At 55.8% G+C, this 19410-nt stretch overlaps 2 protein-coding genes across 9 annotated transcripts in view; both read right to left on the bottom strand.

The window, feature by feature from the left end:
- Positions 1 to 1425: 1425 nt before the first annotated feature.
- On the bottom strand, positions 1426 to 12232 carry ZBTB39 (zinc finger and BTB domain containing 39). Of its 2 annotated transcripts, XM_073318535.1 has the most exons (3): positions 12153 to 12218; positions 10417 to 10794; positions 1426 to 8658 (listed from the first exon to the last, which is right to left on the bottom strand). In XM_073318535.1, exon 3 carries the CDS (start codon positions 8561 to 8563, stop codon positions 6428 to 6430), a length of 2136 nt encoding a protein of 711 aa, XP_073174636.1. In that variant the 5' UTR covers positions 8564 to 8658; positions 10417 to 10794; positions 12153 to 12218; the 3' UTR covers positions 1426 to 6427. The 2 variants fall into 2 exon arrangements, with proteins under 2 accessions (XP_073174636.1, XP_073174635.1); XM_073318534.1 differs by lacking the exon at positions 10417 to 10794 and having other exon boundaries at positions 12153 to 12232.
- Positions 12233 to 17805: 5573 nt separating this feature from the next.
- TAC3 (tachykinin precursor 3) overlaps positions 17806 to 19410 on the bottom strand; it is a 35239-nt gene continuing 33634 nt past the window's right edge. For all 7 annotated transcript variants that reach the window (XM_073318467.1, XM_073318469.1, XM_073318471.1 and 4 more), the window contains one exon: positions 17806 to 18149. The gene's annotated coding sequence lies outside the window, so the exon portion shown is untranslated. The remainder of the gene's footprint in view (positions 18150 to 19410) is intronic.

Genomic DNA, 19410 nt, shown 5'->3' on the forward strand with positions numbered 1-19410 from the left:
TCTGCGGAAGAGAAGAATGAGGGGGGATTTGATAGCTGCTTTCAACTACCTGAAAGGGGGTTCCAAAGAGGATGGATCTAGACTGTTCTCAGTGGTGGCAGATGACAGAACAAGGAGCAATGGTCTCAAGTTGCAGTGGGGGAGGTTTAGGTTGGATATAAGGAAAAACTTCACTAGGAGGGTGGTGAAGTACTGGAATGGGTCACCTAGGGAGGTGGTGGAATCTCCTTCCTCAGAGGTGTTTAAGGCCCGGCTTGACAAAACCCTGGCTGGGATGATTTAGTTGGGGATTGGTCCTGCTTTGAGCAGGGGGTTGGACTAGATGACCACCTGAGGTCCCTTCCAACCCTGATATTCTATGATTAAACCATCAAAGGACAGACAAGTCTAATGGTCACCCCCATTTTCCAGGTTGGGGTCTGAGGTACAAAGACAAGAAGTGGCTTGCCGGATGTCACATGTGAAGTCTGTGACAGAGATGGGAAATGAATCCAGATCTATCCATGCAGGGTGTCATACCGCTGCCCATCCCTGTAGCATCTGGGTGGCTTCCACATAAAATCAGCAGCAACAGAGAAATCCCTATAGCGTCTCTGGCACGTCTCCCAAAGCTCTCTAGTACAACTCCAGCACCAGCTCTCCCACAGTTTTATGGAAGGGTTCCGGTTGGCGAGAAGGGGCAGCAAAGAGCTTGCCCGTCCTCCCAGACGTCGCAATCTATTAAACTGGCAGGCCTGCTAGAGCGAAGCCATTTGACTTTCGGCTCATTGTCTCCCACACACAGCAGCCCTTCCACCGAGAAGACAAATGCCTGGGTTTTCTCCAAGAAGCACTTGAGACGGCTCCTCCAGGGAACGGCTGCCTCATTTGTTTGCATCAGCAGAACAACCAGTTCGTTCTCTCCCTGAACTGAGAAGGCAGCCTTGTCTCCAGAGAAAGGAATGTGCCTCTTGAAAAGACCAGCATCACCGGCTTGTTAGTTTGGTTTGCCAACGGGAAGACAACCAGCAGGCTGTCTGGGCCAGATTCGCGATTACACTAACTCTGGCAGCATAAAGGGGCCTTAAACGCAGGTATAAATGACTCCTTGGGAATCCCCCCTGTGGCAATATAGAGCTGATGGAAGGGCCCTTGGCATAGGGGATGAATTAGGGTATGACCAGACTATACTGCACCATAGCCATTCTCTGCTCCCCAGAGGCTATTGGAAGCAGAAGACGAGTCTAATTTAGAGTGGCCCTGAGGCCAGGCAGTGTGCAGCAGAATTACCTACAATCCTTGACCCCTGCCACTGCCCTGGCCCCGGGAAAAGGGTAACTGAGAATCAGGTCTGGGACCCACGCAGTGCTTGACCAGAAAGGCCCAAACCTCCACCTGCAGATTAAAAATAATAAACAAAAAGACACAAAGCGCAAGGGGTGGCTGTTTTCCATTTTATTATTCTAAATAAAAACCACACTTTGTGCTGGATGATGGAGTATAAAAGAATCCGATGTACAATGATTTTAGACATCTACTGTTTTGGGGGCGTGGGGGAGTTTACAAAATATACAAAACTTTACAGCAAATAGATAGTAACCACTTAAATATCAGGTCAGTACCTACTATTAACTTAATGGAAAGGTTAGACAGTAATTACAACTCTTTTTTCTGCTTCTTTTTTTTTTTTTTTTAAGAGATCTGGATCCTTCGGGAGAGGGGAGGAATGAAAGCAAACCCCATTTGTGTTTCAGAAATAAAGAGACCAGTCTCATAAGGTTACGTTCTCCATTGGGACACTGCTGCCTTTTGGTTAGAGACGGGGCAGCTTGCTTCAAGCCCCATTAGCATGGCAGGCACCTGGGATTAAACAGAACCCTACAATGCCGCTTGGATCGTTGATAACGTGTTGTCCTGTTAGAAGCCACTGTTTCATCCCCAAGGATCCCAAAGCACTTTACAAACAAGAATTAAACCTCACACCCACCCCCATGTGAGGTAGGTATTTCTTAGTGTCCCCCATGTTTACAGACTGGGGGGTAATTGATGCAAGAACACACACTGAGCCAGTGGAAAAGCTGGGAACAGAACCCAGGGGGTCTCTCTCCCAGCCCCCTGTATGGTCTACCAGACAATACTGTTACCTTTTCCCACTAGAAGTAGCATTTGGCTTCTGAAGCGGGGCCAGGGCATGAATAATTGTTAGGCAGTATACCAAAAAACCAGCTCTGTGAGCCGGGGGCATCAGCAGGACATACATGGAATGGGAGACGGATTTTGGACTCTAGCCTCAGGGAGCAGAGCAGCCTGCTCTGGTTTCATGGTGAAAGCATGAGAGAGACTCCTTTTGTCTCTGGACTCCACCCAATCCTGCCCTCCACAAATCGGCATGGACATTGCTCGTGAAGACTACTTGATCTCCTAGCCTGGCTGGCAGGACCCAGTGGTAGCCATATGACAAAGGGGAGGCAGAAAACTGAATGGTAAAGAAGGTGGCCCAAGCAAGGGAAGACACCGGGACCCGCTGCAGATTGGTCATCGCGTCTGGGGTTAGGGCCTTGATCTAAAGCCCACCAAAGTTAGCAGAAAGACTCTACTTGACTCCCGTGGAGTTTGGGTGTGACATATCGAGGGAGGGCGCTCTGGAGGGTGACGGCTGGATCCTGGCATTGGATCCCCAGGCTGGGAGGGAGAGCCCAGGTTTTGGCCTCATCCCAATTCGGAGAAACTAAGGGATTGAACTTGTGACAGAGTTTTGCAAATTGGAATTTTTTTCACTTGCCCACGAGCAAGCACACAGTCAAATGGCTGCCAATCTCTTGAGTGTTTTGAGGGAGAACTAAATGGGTCATTATAACCCAGGGAAAAGCCAAAGGCAGAAGTGGGCAGGGATCTGAGTTCTGGCCACTCCCTGGCTGAGCCAACAGCTCCCCCTTCCTCGACCCACTGGCGACAGCTACGCTGAGCTGCGGAGCAGTCGAAGCCCGGGGAGCGGCAGCAGGGGCCTGCCTTAGCCGTGCCAAATAAATACCCAGCGGTTTCAGATGGTCCCTGGGCCACCCTGGCTTCACTGCTACCTCAATGAGTTTGTGGACACAAAAGGGGACTCACACCCCTAGCTCATACTGTAGACGTAGCCACAGACCAAAGTCACGAAAAAGGGGGCAGGCGTCAGCCTTCCCTTCCCCTGACCTTGGGCAGGGTGTCGCTTGCTTGTTAGTGTTTCAGCGTCCAAGCGTTTGTTTGCTTTTTTGCCGCAAAGGCTTTTGCTTCACTGCTTCGATTCGGGTGTGCAGACCTGTAACCGTGGGGCAGGGCCCCGCAGTGTTCCACACGGCTTCTGGGACATGGCAGAATGACCTCCGGATGGCTACGGGCACCCAAGAACTTCTTGCCTCTTTGAAAACCCTTCATAGGAACTCCCCTACTGGCTCAGACCTGCCGTCCATTTAATCAGCACCAGGTGGGGCAGGGAAAGGTGTAGGACACCCCCTCTATGACAATCACGGGTTCACCTGTTCAGTTCGACATGAAGTCAGAAGTCAGCCGGGGCTAGCAAAGTTCGGGGCAGATTTAATCAAGAACTAGAATTCTGTCATTTCAACATCCACTTCCTCTTTTAAACACCTTCCACGGAGGGCCATATCCAGGGGCTGGGTCAAGCTTGGAGCCACCCAGGGATATCTGCATACGGCATCCCTTAAACTGGTTAACATTACACAGACTATGGAGGGCAGATCTCAGATGATGGTCTTGCCACCATAGGCTTTTTCTCAGTGCCACGTGGTTTGACTGGGGCACCAGTGTTTGAAAGCGCACGTCAGGACAGAGGTCAGCAGGGTTCCTTCTGCTCAGGAGCTGTGGTTGGTTCCCCATGTGAGCTCTGGCACTGCCTGGAGGAATGCAGCCAGATGCCTTCAGGGCTCTGTCTCCATCGCCTGCACTCACATGCCCTTATCGTAGCTTGAGGACGAGCCAATGGGGGCATTAAACCTTTACACTGAAACAACCACCATCAGCTGCAGACGGGAAGGGATTCTGATGACCGTGCTAAAAAGCAGGAGCTTCCAAATGTGGCCGGGGATGCTGCCCTTCTGCAAATCCCACCCCAACCCTAGAGCGTGAAGTCCGACTGGCGGAATCGGTACCGCTCCTGACTCTAATCAACAGGAGATGAGCAAGAGACTCGCTCCGTTCCCCAGGGCTCCCGGCACAATTAACTCTTAACACCCTCGCCCCCTCAGACCGCAAGCTCCTGCCTTCCTTGTGCACCCTCAGACATCATGCCCCTCCTGCAAACCTACTCCTGGCGTGCTAGGCTAAGCAAGCAGTCTCTGCTTATTGCTCATTCCTCTTCCAGTCCTCATCCTACCCTTTATCACGAGTGTTCGTTTCACAGGGCCCAGAAACAGAGAGCAGAGTACGGAGAAGGATGATGCTGCAGGGCTGTTATTGCACCCAGGGGCAGGGGTAGAGAGGGATTTTTTTTTAAAGGAACGTGAGGGGTCATTTCCCTAGGATGCTACATAATAATACTCATAAGTGCTCTTCATCTTCAACACGCTTTACAGACAGTAACTGGTTAATCGTCTCCACGCTCCAGGGAGGTAGGTAGGTACCACAAGTATTACCGCCCCCATTTTACAGATGGGGAAACTGAGGCAGAGAGGCGAAGCGACTTGCCCAAGGCCACAGTGAAGTTAGTGTTAGCAGTGGGGTTCAAACAGAGGGACGCCTAGCCCCCAGGCCAGACCAACGCTGCTCCTCTGAGGGTGTCTACACTGCAGCGGTACCGAGCCTCCCCGCCCGGGCAGACAGACTCCTGCTAGTTTTGCTCGAGCAGGTGCGCTAAAAATAGTAGCCTGGATGTTGCAGCACCAGCATCAGTTCTAGCGAGTCACCCGAGCTCAGATCCGGGGCTCGCCTGAGCCCCGGCCAGTGTGGCTTTTTTAGCCCGTTGCTTCGAGCACAGCTCGTGTGAGTCAGTCCCTCTCAGAGGCAACATGGCAGAGAGAAGCTCCCTGGGGGGCTGGGGGAGAGGCTGGCAGAGTGTTCAGAGTGTATGGAAATGCGGGAGCCTGTCCACAGGTTCCCGTGGCTTCAAGCCCCGAGCGCTTCCAGGTTATGAGGTAGTACGAGTCACCTAGGGACAGCTCTAACCCAGGCTGCTACATGTGTCATATTCAAGCCTTTCCCCTCCCCGCCCCAGGGCAGTCACGCTAGAAAAACCACCCCGACCTCCACCAGCGGGCGCGTGTGAAAAGCTACAGCGTTACCCGGTGAAAGCAGAAGGGGCAAACTTACGTCGGCACCGACGACGTCCTTCGATAGAAACCACGTCACAGACCCGGTGGCCGTTCCATTACCGCGGGGTGGGGGGCTAACCCTGTAGCGGGGAGAATGCTCCTCCTGCAAAGACACCTTCCCAGGAGTTAAGGCAATGGTTTCTTTTCACCCTCATCCTAGAGGGCTTTGCACGGGCACAGGGATGCCCGATGCGCTCCACACCCCAACCCCTAGACTGCTGCGCTACCGACTTAGGGAGGGCGGGGTGAACTACAGGTCGTGCCCCAGCAGCATTAACGTGCTACTGCAGGCCGCAGAATCACAGAGACTTGGAGGGGATGATCTCTGCTAAAAACATTTCTCTTCGGTATGGGGGTGGGGAAAGGGGGAGAACAAGGGGGAAACCAGCCCTTCTGCCAGCATTTGCTACGTGCTTCCCCTGGCTCAGTGACTCTTCAGAGAGGGTAACGTGTTCCCTCCTGACAATCTAGCCTAGTTTATGGAGAGAGACCTCTCCTCTTTTCTCCAAGAAGCTCTGCCCCTGAGCTAGGGCTACTCTGTTACGCCTACATTTCCCTGCCTCTCAAATGTGACTTTTAAACTTCAGAAGAGGTAAGGGAGGAGGGGGGTGGGGGGAAGGGGGAGAAAACAATCGACATCGAGTCGAACTCCTGGAGCGCTCCCCGGGCCGCAAGGCCACACTCTGCTTTGTTCCTCCCAGTAGCAGCAAAGCCTAGAAGAAAACCAACTAGTGTTTTCGTGTCCAACACCTTCCCGTCCCGGCTCTACTGAGGCTGGCTGTCAGGATAATAGCAGCATAAATCTAGGTGTGATCTCAAACCCGTGGGAGGCCAGGCTAGGGTTAACCTGCTCGACGGAGATAGTTGTCTATTTATTCGATCCAAAACCTGGGAAGAAACGCCAACCCACGGAACTCAGCGGCCTCTAACAGGACTGGAGGTAAGTAAAAAGAACGGGCTTCTTGGTTTAGCTCACGTGCTGTTAACTGGAAGGATGCCGACAGAAAAATCCCGAGGCAAGGCCAAAAAAAAGGAGAATTCCATCCACAACGTCCGACTGTTAAAACTGTGTGTAAGTGCGGGGGGGGAAGTCACCACTTTGTAGTTAGCGTTTGCTCCCCCACCCCACCAGCGCCGCCCAATCAGCTGTCTGTGTTTTTCTCTGCGTCTTTGGAATGGATTATGTACATGAACGTCTGTTCGATGGTGAAATCGGGCGGCAGGCTGCCTTTGTGGACGCCGATGTGCTTGCTCATGAGGTTTAAGGTGGAGCTGTAGTGTCCACACACAGTGCATCGGTACATGAGGGCCCCCGAGTGCGTCTTCAGGTGGCACTTGATGGTGGAGCGGCCGCGGAAGAATTTGTGACACACTTTGCACTGGTAAGGCTTTTCTCCCGTATGAATCCTCCGGTGGTAGTTGAACTCGCTCGTGTGGGCAAACCTCTTCCCACAGACCTTGCAACTGTACTTACTGTTTCCTGGCTGGTTCTGCAGAGCCAGGTCCTCGCTCAGGAATTCCTCGGGCACCTTCCTCTTCTGGAGGGCTTGCTGCTGGAGCCGGTCTCCGAAGCTGGGCCGGACGACGTCCAGGCTGCCGCCACACTTGTGCTGGCTGACATGGTAGCGGTACGCCGCTTCCAGCTTGAAGCTCTGGCCACAGAAATGGCATCGGAAGAGAGTCTCTTCCATGCTTTGATGGACGGCCATGTGCTTCTCCAGCAGATGCCGGTCCACGAAGCTGTTCGCACAGATGGAGCAGGAGAAGACGGAGATGCCCAGGTGGGACAGGGTGTGCCACATCAGGCTGCAGAGGTTGAGCTGCCGCTGGTCGCACACGCCACATGTTTGGCCTTTCAAGTTCACGTGGTCCAGGATGTGGCCCCGGACAGTGTGGAAATCTTTGGCCAGTGGCTTCCCGCAGGCGGTGCATACCAGCTCCGAGCCGGGCCCTCCGCCAAACAGGTTGATCTTGCTGGGCAGTGGGTCGCTGGGGTGGACGATAACGTTGTTGTCAAACACCCCCTCTCTCCGGTGGAGGGTGAGCTGCCATTGGGTGAAGAACTTGGTCTCGCACATGTCGCAGGAGAAGAGGAAGATCCCGATGTGGGACAGGACATGGGTGACCCGGGAATTCCGGTCCTGGAAGTGGGTCTCACACACCTTGCAGTTGCCGGTGAGCAGGTCCACGTGGTCCCTCGCATGCTGGCGGATCAGCTGGATGTTGGGTTCCAGGACCTTTTTGCACACCTGGCAGGGCATGGCCTTGCTCTCCCGGCTGTCGTTCTCAAAGGCCAGCTCCTCCTCGCTGTCGTCGCTCAGCTCAATGACCTCCTCCACCGGGCCCAGCTCTTCGCCAGCGTCTTCAAAGTGCAGCTCGTCCGCCCCTAGGTCCTCCAGCTGCAGCTCATCCATCTGCCCGAAGCCCTGATCTTTGGAATGGTCACTGTTGCTGGGGCAGGAGTTGCTCCCGGTGGAGATGTCCAGCGAGGTATCAGCAGCGAAAAAGCTGGTCTTGCTGAAGTCCCCGTTACTCTGGATCTTATAGGGCTGGCAGGTACTTGCAGTGGTTTGAACGGCCATGTTTACATTGCCCAGGCTGGGTTGAGCCACCATGTTGGTGGGAGAAGCAAACTGCTCCGTCAGTTCCTGCTCTTCTGTCTTTGGAAGCGGTTGATGCATCAAAGGCAGGTTATGGCCGGATTCACTCATGGGATTCCTGTCATCCTCTTTGTAGCCACCTGCCAATTCCCCATGCAAGATGCAATTCCGCTCAGGGCCAAAGTGCTCCCCACTGCTCCGGAGTTCGCCCAGGGAAGGGTTTGGTTCTGTCGCCGTGCTGCCCAAAGGGCCCGAACGGCCTTCTCCCGACCCAGAGGGCTGCTTGGTAATAGCTGAGCTCTCCAAGTCGGGGAAGGTGGAATGACAGGCCTTGAGCAGATCCTCCATGCCCAGCCTCTCTGCCACCTCGTATATGACGCCCACATTGATGAGGTCCGTGAAGAGCTCAGAGGTGTAGACGAAGCTCAGGATCTTCTCAAAGTTGGCCGGCGTGATGAAGTCCACCACGTAGGTCCTGGCAGCGTCCAGCCCCGTATTCAGGAAGAGGTTCTGGAAGTAGCCGGCCGCGCAGGCCAGCACTGCTTTGTGTGCAGCAAAGGAGCGGCTCCCCACCACAATGGTGACGTCACACATGGTTTCCGACAGCCTGCACTTGTTGAGTTCCTTCAGCAGGTTGTTGGGGTGATCCGTGCTGTGTAGCTTGATCCTCATGCCCATCTTAGCAGTTGCTCAAGAGTCCCTCCTCCTGGTCAGCTTCTTATTCATTCGTTCACCAGGCGCTTAGCATCCAGCGGCTGGCAGGGTGAGGGGCTCTAAAAAGAGGAAAATGCAAGAGTTTACACTTCGGGGTCATCACTGGTTTGGGGTGAAATGTCCCGGCATGTTTCACGCTTGCGTAAGTAGCAGCCAGGGAACAAGGCGGCTGCATTGGTGGAGATTCTCTCTCCAATTACCCATTCAAAAGATACACAGAGGTGAGGGGGTATGTCACAAATGAAAGGACAGAGAGAAGTGGCTGCATTCTTGCTACTCTCCTAAATGGGAATGTGTAATTTGGCATAATGATTATGATGCTGGGACTCGAGACCTGCTGAATTCTACACACACTTATAAATCCTTTAGATTTTTAAGACCAGGTTAGACAAACATGTGACAGGGATGGGCTTGGTATCCTTAATCCTGTCTCGGTATGAGGGGGCATCTTCTCAAAGTTCCTTCCAGCCCTACAATTCTATGATTCCATTCTGTGTCGGTTCTTATGCTGACCTCATCACTAATATCTGGTCCACTCTTCAAAGCTAGGTTGACATAAGTTAGGAGCTCAGGGGTATGAAAAACTCACGCCGCTGAGAGCCATCAAGGATTCTGCCTCTTGGAGAGGTGGACGACCAACAGCAATGGAAACCGCCCTTCCATGGCAGTAGGAAGCATCTACACTGCAGTGCCCCATAGCTCGGCTGCTGCAGCAATTGCAGTGTAGACATGGCTTGAGTGTCTTCCAGTTCTGCATGAAGTGACATGACTAGCACCTACCTTTTGCCCTGTACAATTTAGAAGATATACAGATACCGAAGCAGTGAAGGGTTAAGGATTTCTTTTTCCCCCTCTCGGGAGAGGCATATGCTAGATATTTTTTCTAATGCCTTGACTACACACAAACTGGCTCTGATCTCAGTTAAACCAGTGCAGCTTCTGCATGTAGACAACGCCTAAAGAATTACTACTATTCTTATCTCGTTGAGATCCAAAATACCCCCGGGGCAATTCTCACTTCACCATCGGAATTGGCAGAGGTTAAAAATACAAGAACTGCCACCACAGAAGAGACTAGTGGTGCAGTGAGCCTGGTATCGCACCCGAGGTTCATGAGTGAACCTAGTTTAAGATCCTGCAGCAACACAAGGAATAAAAAATAAAAGTCTGCAACTTTAAGAAGCGTGTGAAAAACTTAGAGCAAGTTCTCTCCTTCGCCTCCTGTGTCTGAGCTAGGCTATAGCTATTATTAAACATTGTCAACTCCCTGCCTCAAAAAGCAAATGGGGGAGTCCCACAACAAGCAACCCCCAGGTATTCCCTCCGGCGGAGTCCCTTTGATTGACCTAGAGAATGGTTCACGCTCTCATCTACAGGTACAGTGCCTCAAACCCTTTCCAAATGACAAGAGAGGCTCAAATAAGGGCTTAGGTCAAAGGTGCAAAAAGACCAAATAAAAAACCTTGCTACAAAAAGTACTTTACTTTGCCAGTCACTATCTGAGCTCCTGTTTCTATATGGGGGTCTCTGTCTCCCAGCACGACTTCCCTACCAGTTCTGTAGTAGCCTCATTAGCTATCTTTATAAATACGCAACCTGGATCGCAGACTTCTTCCTCACTGGCTGGGCACTATCACTTCTAGGTCTCTTCTAGTCAGTACGGCTCCGTAGATTCCTTCTGCCCACTGAATATCTCCAGATCCTCCCCCGGCCCCAACACACGCACTGACTTTCATTTGCCCGGTTGGCTCTCGTTTCAGGTCTTGCCCCTAGTCCTAAACCCTCTACATCTCTTTGAATTATTTCTCTGCTCTCACCGGCATCTGCATCCGCTGTCTTTCCAGACCATTATTACAGAAGACTGGACTTGTGATACCAATCTCTGCGAGACCCGACCAGACCGCTCCAACTCGGCCTGCACCCCCTCTTTGTTTATGATCTGTTGGGACAGTTTTCAAATTGGACAGACTACTCCGTATCGAAACGTCTCCAGGGGCAGCAGCGGGCTTTGAACCTCAGCCCTGGAAGCCTGTTCTCAATTTTTCCAGGACACCAAAGGAGACAAGGGGAAGATCCAGATACCAAGTAGAGGGGCGGCACAGGAAGCCCAAGGTTGCTCCAGTTTAGAAGCCATGAAAGAGGGTGTCCCAGTTTGCAGACTCTTAGCACCCGGGGGATTTTCTTAAATAGGGAATCTTGGAAAAAGAAAAGAAAAGCCACCCTGATCAATAATTCACCAGGGAAATGGGAGGTAACGGGGGCTGCTCTGTTTGGAGCGTAGAGCATGCAATGCTACCCCTGAACCTCACGGAGTAGGTCACCCCGGGCCCCGTTAATGTTGCCTATAGCAGCTGCTTCTCCTGCTTTGCACGTGTACAACCTCAGGTCTGCCTGTTTATTACGTGCTTTCCTTCCTCTGCTAGAGGAGTGAACACCCCAGAGGCCAAAAGAAGGGATGGGGTCCTCAGGGTAAAGGGGGGGACGGATGGGGAAAAGATGAAGGGGGGCTGCATGGATGAGTAAGGAAAGCGGGAAGATGGGATGAGCCACCCGGGCTCCCCACTTGGAGTAACGTGTTTTGGGGGGGTGGGGTGGGAATAGGGGCTCTTCTCCATCACAGGGTTGGGGGGTGGATGAAAGGGTGGGAAGGGACATGGCAGGGGAATGGGGCAATCCAGCAGGAGGCAGGACAGGGTGAGAGGAGGCTCTTTAGGAGGATAAGGGGGCTTTGGGGGCCAGCGTGTCCATAGGTGGTGGTGGGGGGCAAAGGGGAAAACTGCTTGGGGAGCGAACGAGAGGGACAGCAGTAGGTGCCAGTGGGGAGAACTTAGGAGGGGGGGCAGAGATGGCAAACGAGGCGGCCCCTGTCCAGGCAGCTGGGATCCCCCAAAAAGGGAGGGCGAGCCCCACACGCGAGGTAGGTGGAGAGAGATCCCATGCAAGAGGCGGAGGAGTCCCTTGTACAGCGAGAGGGTTGGGGGGGGGGGTCTCCTAAATAACAATCCCCCACACCAGACGGGAAGGGAAAAGTCGAGTCCCGTACTGAGGCAGGGGGAAGAGGGGTCCCCCCGACACAGGAGTGGGGAAGAAAGGCGAGATCGGGATCCTTGTCCCCAGGGAAGGGGGCCATAGAAAGGGGATGGAGGCAATACAGGTCCCCTGTGCAGGAAAAGGGGGGCTTCCCTATGCCCAGGAGGATCCCCTATACCGCAGGAGGGGGGTCCCCCATTCGGGAGGGCGGGGGGGTCTCACAGGGGGTGGGGCCCCATCCAGGGGTCCCCTCATTCAGGGGGAAAGGGGGGGGGCTCATAGGGGAGGGGGTCCCCTGCTGGGGGGGAGGGGGCAGGGGTCCCCCATGTGGGGGGGACAGAGGGGGGTTCCCATGGGGGGCGGGGCGGGGGGGCAGGCCGGGGTCCCGCGGGGGGAGCGGGGTCCCATGGGGGGGGCGGCAGGGGGGGGGTCCCGCGGGGGGGTCCCATGGGGGCGGGGCGGCAGGGGGGGTCCCGCGGGGGGGGCGGGGTCCCACGGGGGGCGGGGCGGGGCCCCCCCTTACCCGGCCGGCTCCGGGCACCATCCCCGCTCGGCTCCACACAAAGGCTCCGACCCCCCCGCTCCGCCCGCCCGGCCCCGCCGAGGAGGCGGCCGCGCCGGGCCCGGCAAGAGGCTCCATCCGCCCCGCCGAGCGCCCCGAGCCCGCCCGGCCCAGCGCCGCCCCTGCCCCGGAGGGGGCACTGCAGCCGGGGGAGCGCGGGCGGGAGGAGGGGGAAAGGGGGGGGCGCAGGGGGCAGGAAGAGGGGGGCGGGGGGCGGGGGCGGGAGGAGGGGGGGAAGGGGGCAGGAAGAGGGGAGCTGGGGGCGGGGGCGGGACGAATGGGGGCGAAAGGGGCAGGAAGAGGGGAGCTGGGGGCGGGGGCGGGAGGAGGGGGGGAAGGGGGCAGGAAGAGGGGAGCTGGGGCCGGGGGTGGGAGGAGTGGGGGGAAGGGGGCAGGAAGAGGGGAGCTGGGGCCGGGGGTGGGAGGAGTGGGGGGAAGGGGGCAGGAAGAGGGGAGCTGGGGGCGGGGGCGGGAGGAGTGGGGGCGAAAGGGGCAGGAAGAGGGGAGCTGGGGCCGGGGGTGGGAGGAGTGGGGGGAAGGGGGCAGGAAGAGGGGAGCTGGGGGCGGGGGCGGGGGCGGGAGGAGTGGGGGCGAAAGGGGCAGGAAGAGGGGAGCTGGGGCCGGGGGTGGGAGGAGTGGGGGGAAGGGGGCAGGAAGAGGGGAGCTGGGGGCGGGGGCGGGGGCGGGAGGAGTGGGGGCGAAAGGGGCAGGAAGAGGGGAGCTGGGGCCGGGGGTGGGAGGAGTGGGGGGAAGGGGGCAGGAAGAGGGGAGCTGGGGGCGGGGGCGGGAGGAGTGGGGGCGAAAGGGGCAGGAAGAGGGGAGCTGGGGCCGGGGGTGGGAGGAGTGGGGGGAAGGGGGCAGGAAGAGGGGAGCTGGGGGCGGGGGCGGGGGCGGGAGGAGTGGGGGCGAAAGGGGCAGGAAGAGGGGAGCTGGGGCCGGGGGTGGGAGGAGTGGGGGGAAGGGGGCAGGAAGAGGGGAGCTGGGGGCGGGGGCGGGGGCGGGAGGAGTGGGGGGCGAAAGGGGCAGGAAGAGGGGAGCTGGGGCCGGGGGTGGGAGGAGTGGGGGGAAGGGGGAAGGAACAGGGGAGCTGGGGGTGGGAGTGGGGAGAGCTGAGGGAAGTTGAGGGGGCAGCTGATGGGGAGCGGGGCTCGAGTCAGGTGATGAGGGAGCTCTCAGGTGATGGGGTAGGGTCCGGTGCGGGATTAGGGGAAGCTGGGGGGGGCGATGCTCGGGAACTGCTCCCTACGCAGCCAGGCAGGACTCTGGGGGAGCCTCCTCTCCCCAGGGCAAGAAGCTCACTCGGCTTCCACCTTCCTGGGTCTGAGCTCGGAGCATCCAGCATCCTCTGCCCCACCCTGCGCTTCCCACAGCCAGTCCGCCCAGGCGGGGTCCTGGGGGGGCCAGAGGGTCCTGCCCCCAACTCCGCAGCCAGACGGGACTCTCAGCCAGCCAGGAAAACAGAAGGTTGATTAGACGACAGGAACATGGTCTAAAACGGAGCTTGTAGGTACAGAGAACAGGACCCCTCAGCCGGGTCCGTCTTGGGGGGCAGGGAGGCCAGAGCCCCGTCTGGGCCTCCCTCCATTTCCCCAGCTGGCTCCAAACTGAAACTCTCCAGCCCCTTCTCCGGCTTTGTCTCTTTCCCGGGCTAGGAGGCCATCTGATCTCTTTGTTCCCCAACGCCTTCAGTTGGCACCTTGCAGGGGAGGGGTCCAGGCCATCAGTCCCCAGGAGACAGGGTGTCGGCCATCCTCTGGGCAGACACCATCCCACTGGCCCCCCTAGGGTGCCGCCACAATCACACCCCCTTAGCCCCCCACCTAGGCACTTAAGAACTGCATAGGGGAAACTGAGGCACCCACACAGTATTCAGAGAAAACATTAAGAACATTCCCACTTTGTCACGGGGGCAGTGAGGAAGGACTGGGGGTCAGGTATTGGAGAGGGAAGGGGGGTCAGGGGAGCTGGGGGCAGTCAGGGCGGGGTCACCCGAGAGGAGGATCTGCAGAGGGTGCAGTGACCCCCTGTGCCCCCCAACCACAAAGCAAGCTAGGGGACACTGGGAGCAGGATGGAGACTGGGGGACATGGGGCAGGAGGACAACTGGGCCCTGGAGCAACCTACAAGCAAGGACAGAGCAGGTTGCCCTTGTGGTGAGGAGCAAATCCTGGCCCGGCTCTTCTGGGGCTGGCAGGTGAGTGAGGGCCCCGAACCACTCCATTGGGATTGATGGAACAAGTGCTGGGGCAGGAATGCCTGAAGGCTGGCGTGGGGGGCAGAGCTCCTGGTGCGGATCCCAGCCATGACCGCCAGAACCGAGGGGATCGGGGAGGAGAAACAGAGCCCCTGGCCTCTATCTAGGGTTGCCAACCCTCCAGGTTTGGCCTGGAGTCTCTGGGAATCGGCATCGATCTCCTAGTGACTATTGAAAGCAATCTGGGAGATTGAGCACACTGCCAGGTCATTCATGCACTTTGACCGCCTCTGCAGTCCTCCAGCCAGCGTTTGGCCCCATTTTGCTGTTTGGGTCCATCTGAAAGCACCTGCACTGAGCCACCCAAGCGGGTAAGCCAGAAAAGACCCTGGACTTGCCCTGAGCTGGACACCAGTGGAAGAAGCTTGTTGCCTCCCTGGCCTGCTTCTTGGTGCTCTGCCCAGGGCACTAGTTGCATCCAGGAATCAGTGTTGTGTCCCATCCCTACGTTCCCCTGCCGTCAGCGCCCACATCCTTGCGTTTGGCAAATCCCATCTTTCAGACGGGTCGCTGGCCAGTTCCCACAGCGTTCTGGTGTCAGAGCTGCGCGAGGAACCAAATTCGCAAGAGGGCAGCGTGGCTGCATCAAACCAGCCCACGGCGCCCGCTAACAGCAACCGGAGGGCTTATCCGAGTCTGTCCGTCAGCGCTAGCTGTTCCTGTCTCCCAGTCCAGAGAGAAGCCTGGATTTTCAAATGCCATACCCCGTCTCTTATTTCTACACTGGCCATGGGAGGCAGGGCCTGAGGCCAGTTTCCTGCTAAACAACTCTTACTGTGGATCTGAGTTTTGTATTGTTTCGGCTTTTGATAGTTAACTGCTTCTCCACTGCACACCTGTGAGCTTCACAATGCAGCCACAGGGAGCATCCCGTGGTGACAGGTGTCTCAGGTATTCCCCCGGTAGGACAGAGGCCGAAAATCCACCCTTGTGGTGTTCTAGAATTTATTCTGGCTCCTTGACAATCGTGCTCAAAGTAAAAGATGACGGAGCAAGTTCTGTACTCTGTTCCCTGCCCTTTGGGAGCAAAAGGAGCAGAAAGCACCCCTTTGGCATCAGGGAGTCCCCACAGCGGACATGCAGCTGGCTGGCAGAAAATAGAGCAGCTCCCACGTGTTCTGACCCGGAGCCAGGGCAGAGACTCTCGGAGCCACAACTGGCTCCCTTGGTCCTGCTCTTACACGGAGGAAGAGAACATGGCTTGATTGTTCTTACTGCTGGTGCTACTAACCCCCCCTTCTCCCCCCAAATCCAACTGGGATCTGCAACAGAGAAAGATTCTGCCGTAGGAATTGAGCTGACGATTCTTCTGCTGATGCCCAAGTGGGAATCCATTCCCTCTCCCTGCATTGCATCAGTGACACAAATCCATGACTCAGAGACCCACCAGGAGCCCCTCTAAAGAGCTGCTGCTTTCCCAGGCATTGTTCGGACCCTAATTACAGCTGTTCTGCTGCAGCAACGAAGTGGTTAAATGATGCCCTGTGGCTACTTCTATTTGCCACTCTGCTCATAAAATTCTGAACTTTCTGAACTTTCCAGGATCTCCTCTTAGCTGATTCGAGGGAAACAACAGTTTGAAAGGATGGGAGGGTGAAATGGAAAGGTCTGGGCCAGAGTCCCGGTCAGTCAGCAAGTTAGCAAAGTAGGGAGAGAAAAAAGGCAGCTTGTGAACTTCCAGGAGATGCATCTTAAAGGCTTTCCTGAAACGGATAGTGCTTACACAGCCAGGAAGTGTGAATACTAGTTGACTAAGGGGATGGTATAAACATCAGACAGGGTTGAGATCAAGACCCCGGCCTAGGGCGCTGGACTGGGAGCTACAATTCATAACTTTGCTAGGCACCAAAAAGCCTGGACTCAGTAGAGACGGATTGATGGCTCTTTACAACAGTCTGTAACCCGCCGCCCCTTTGAATGACTTCTCACAATATGTGTTAGCTGCTTATGCTTAACAATCTGTCCCACCTTGCACTTGGCCATGACACTCCGAGGACCTCTCCCCGCCCTGAAGAAGAACTCTGTGCAGTTCGAGGTTGGTCCCATACAAGATAATTGCTTTCCCCACCTTGTCGCTGTACAATGCAAGGCAAACGAGCACGCTCCAGCTGCCTGCTGATTCAAGAGTCATTTCTGGAAGGGCAGGAGAATTGCAGGCACAGGGTTCCGAGAAAAGTCACCGAATCCTCACTCAGTGTCTCAGCCAGCACATTAGGACCTACACTCTGCTCGTCGAGACCTTGTAGGTCTTACAAGGATGCTCCCGCTCAGAGGCCAGAGTTAATGGGCAATCCTTCCTGAAAGAAAATACCTTCTATCTGGCCTGAGGAAGGGTGGGACTAGAACTGGGTGGAGATGGACAATCCCCTTTCACCCCAGCTTTCTCGAGGTTTCAGAAGCTGGTTTGTTCCACTTTGGCTTCAAACCCAAAACGCTTTCAGAAAATGGAATGGGCCCCAAAGGCCCCTTTTTAGGGATAGACAAGGTCACATGTTCAAGCTGGCCCCTCGCTGCAAGTAGCCAGCGAGTCCGCCCTGCCCCTCACCACCTTAGAGATGTAGCTCACGAAAGCTCATGCTCAAATAAATTGGTTAGTCTCTAAGGTGCCACAAGTATTCCTTTTCTTCTCTGCTGAACAGTTTCAACAGCAGATTTTGACAAGAAAAAAATGTTTAATTGCAAAAGTTCCACCCGGCTCTCTACAGCAACCAGGCAGGATTTTTGGGTTGTTACCTCTGAGGCTGGGATACCAAATGGATGGGCAACATTGCAAGAAGCTAGGGAAGATGCCTCGTTACTAATGGCATGCGAGAAGGGAGAAAGGCCAGGCTTGAGGTTCAAGCAGAGGATTGGGTGTGAGGACATCCGGATTCTCTTCCCAGCTCTGGACCTTGGGCAAATCACCTGCCCTCTCTGTGCCGAGGAGCATAGGAATTGCTGGGCTGGATCAGCATCTCACCCAGTATCCTGTCTCTGGCAGTGACCAGTGTCAGAGGCTAGAGAGGAAGGCGTAGGACCCCTGAACTGCACTGATGCCTTGCATAGTACAAACCTGGTCTTTTATAGTTAGAAATCGGCATTAGCCCTGAAGCACAAGCCTTAATACCCCTTCTCCCACATGGAGAATATTTCCCTCTGCAAAGGAGTGTTCGGCGGCATGGGGAGGGATTGGCTTTTCATTCTGTGTCCATCCCGCGCCCAGCACGGTGGGGCCCTGGCGAATTACCAGGCAAGAGTGTAAAGTACCTAATATATAATGCACAGCGCCCAGCACAGTGAGGCCCTGGACACATGACTGGAGCCCAGCAAACAACACAATCCTAGGAAGCATCAGGCAAAGAAGCTGAGAGACAGGGCAGCTCATAGGTAAAAATCGTGGTGTTATTGACTAGTCAAGGGTGGTTTTAACCTACGCCACAAAGGGGGTTCTGCTGGCTGCCCGGGGTGTCTGCGGCCGGTGCACACGGCGGGGAAAGCACCATGGGGCGGGGGCATTACTCTATTTCCAAACAGTGAGCACTAGCGTTAGGACGAGGCGCAGGCTGGATTGGGGCAGTGGGGACGAGATGGGGCAGGGGGGAAGAGTTCTCCACAACACGGCGAAGGGTTCCCGTTCGGTTGAGAGCACGGCGGGCTTTGGCGAGCGGCTTCATCTCCATTTCTCGAGGCGCTGCGGGCGCTTTGCTTGTCCCCAGCGTGGGCACCTGCAGGAAAGAAGGAGGAAACCCGCGGCACGTTGGCTCCTTCCACCCTGGGGTGGCTCAGTCTTGGGAGAGCTGGAAAAGCCTGGTTAGGTCGATTAGATGCTTTAGCCTCGTTCCCTGCCCCTGGAAGCCAGCTCTCCCACTCCTTTCCCTGAGCTTGGTATATATGAACCACCTTTCAATAACGTGCAATCACACACAAATTGCACACGTGCAAATAACCCCCTGCCCCCAAGACACAGCCCAGGGTGGGAGTGGAAGGCCTGGCGACCGGAGACAGTGGGTGTAGCCGTGGTACCAGACTCATCTGCATGCACGGAAAGCGCCTTTCACAAATTTGCTCTTTTCCTCCATTTCCTAAAATTGCACCGCAATTATCGTTAAGGCTTAGGCTCGGCACGAAGAGAAACCCGCCAGCTCTTGGTCTCATTACCCAGCCGTCGCCGGGATGCAAATCACCAGCTAATGAATTTGTAATTGCAGAATAAGTGCCATGTAATCACCCAGTTAGGGAGATTACAGCTATTTATGTCCCGTTACTCAGGCTGCTGTGTGCTAACACGCACAGGGTCAGGGCTCTGCTCAGCACACGAGTGGGCGATAGCGAGCGCAGGACCATCAATGGGATTTTCGATCTGTAATTGACCCCCCCCCGCCCCGTATGGGTATTTAAAGGCTAATGCGTGAGGCGAAGCGAGACCCTTTGGGACGGTTTGCTCAGGCGGCTGTGGTTTGGCAAACCTCGCATTTCTCGGCGGTAACCGCTCCCGCGGTAGTGAAACTAGCCTGGAGTAGGCAGCTCCCAGCCTGGTGTGCAGGGACGGGGCGTCTTGAGTGGAGACGGACCCCGTTTCCCAACGGCTGGCTAATACAGCACCTTAGCAGAAGGCATTAGCAGGACCTGATGTCCCAAAGGGCTGAGTTGAGACCATGGGGGGGGGGGGGGTGGGGTGGTCAGCCCCTCTGTAGTATGAAGGCAAATACCAAGCTTCAAGTTGGACACCCAAAAACGGAAGTGCCGGAAATCAGGGGCCACTTTAACGTTCCCTCCCAGGACAGGACTAACAGGAGGGTGGGTTGGTACGTGCAGGAAAGGTAGGACTTCCATCGGCCACTGGGGAACAACAGTAAAAGGACCAGAGACAAAAGCCCACGTGGGGAAAGTGCAGGAGCCCAGAGCAGGCCCCGTGGATTCACACCACACAGGGGACCGCTGTAACCCCAAGCAATGGCTCCTTCTCCAGCCCAAGTTCGCAGCCGT

Source organism: Lepidochelys kempii, chromosome 20 (assembly GCF_965140265.1).
Source record: "Lepidochelys kempii isolate rLepKem1 chromosome 20, rLepKem1.hap2, whole genome shotgun sequence".
In the NCBI taxonomy this organism is placed as follows: domain Eukaryota; kingdom Metazoa; phylum Chordata; order Testudines; family Cheloniidae; genus Lepidochelys; species Lepidochelys kempii.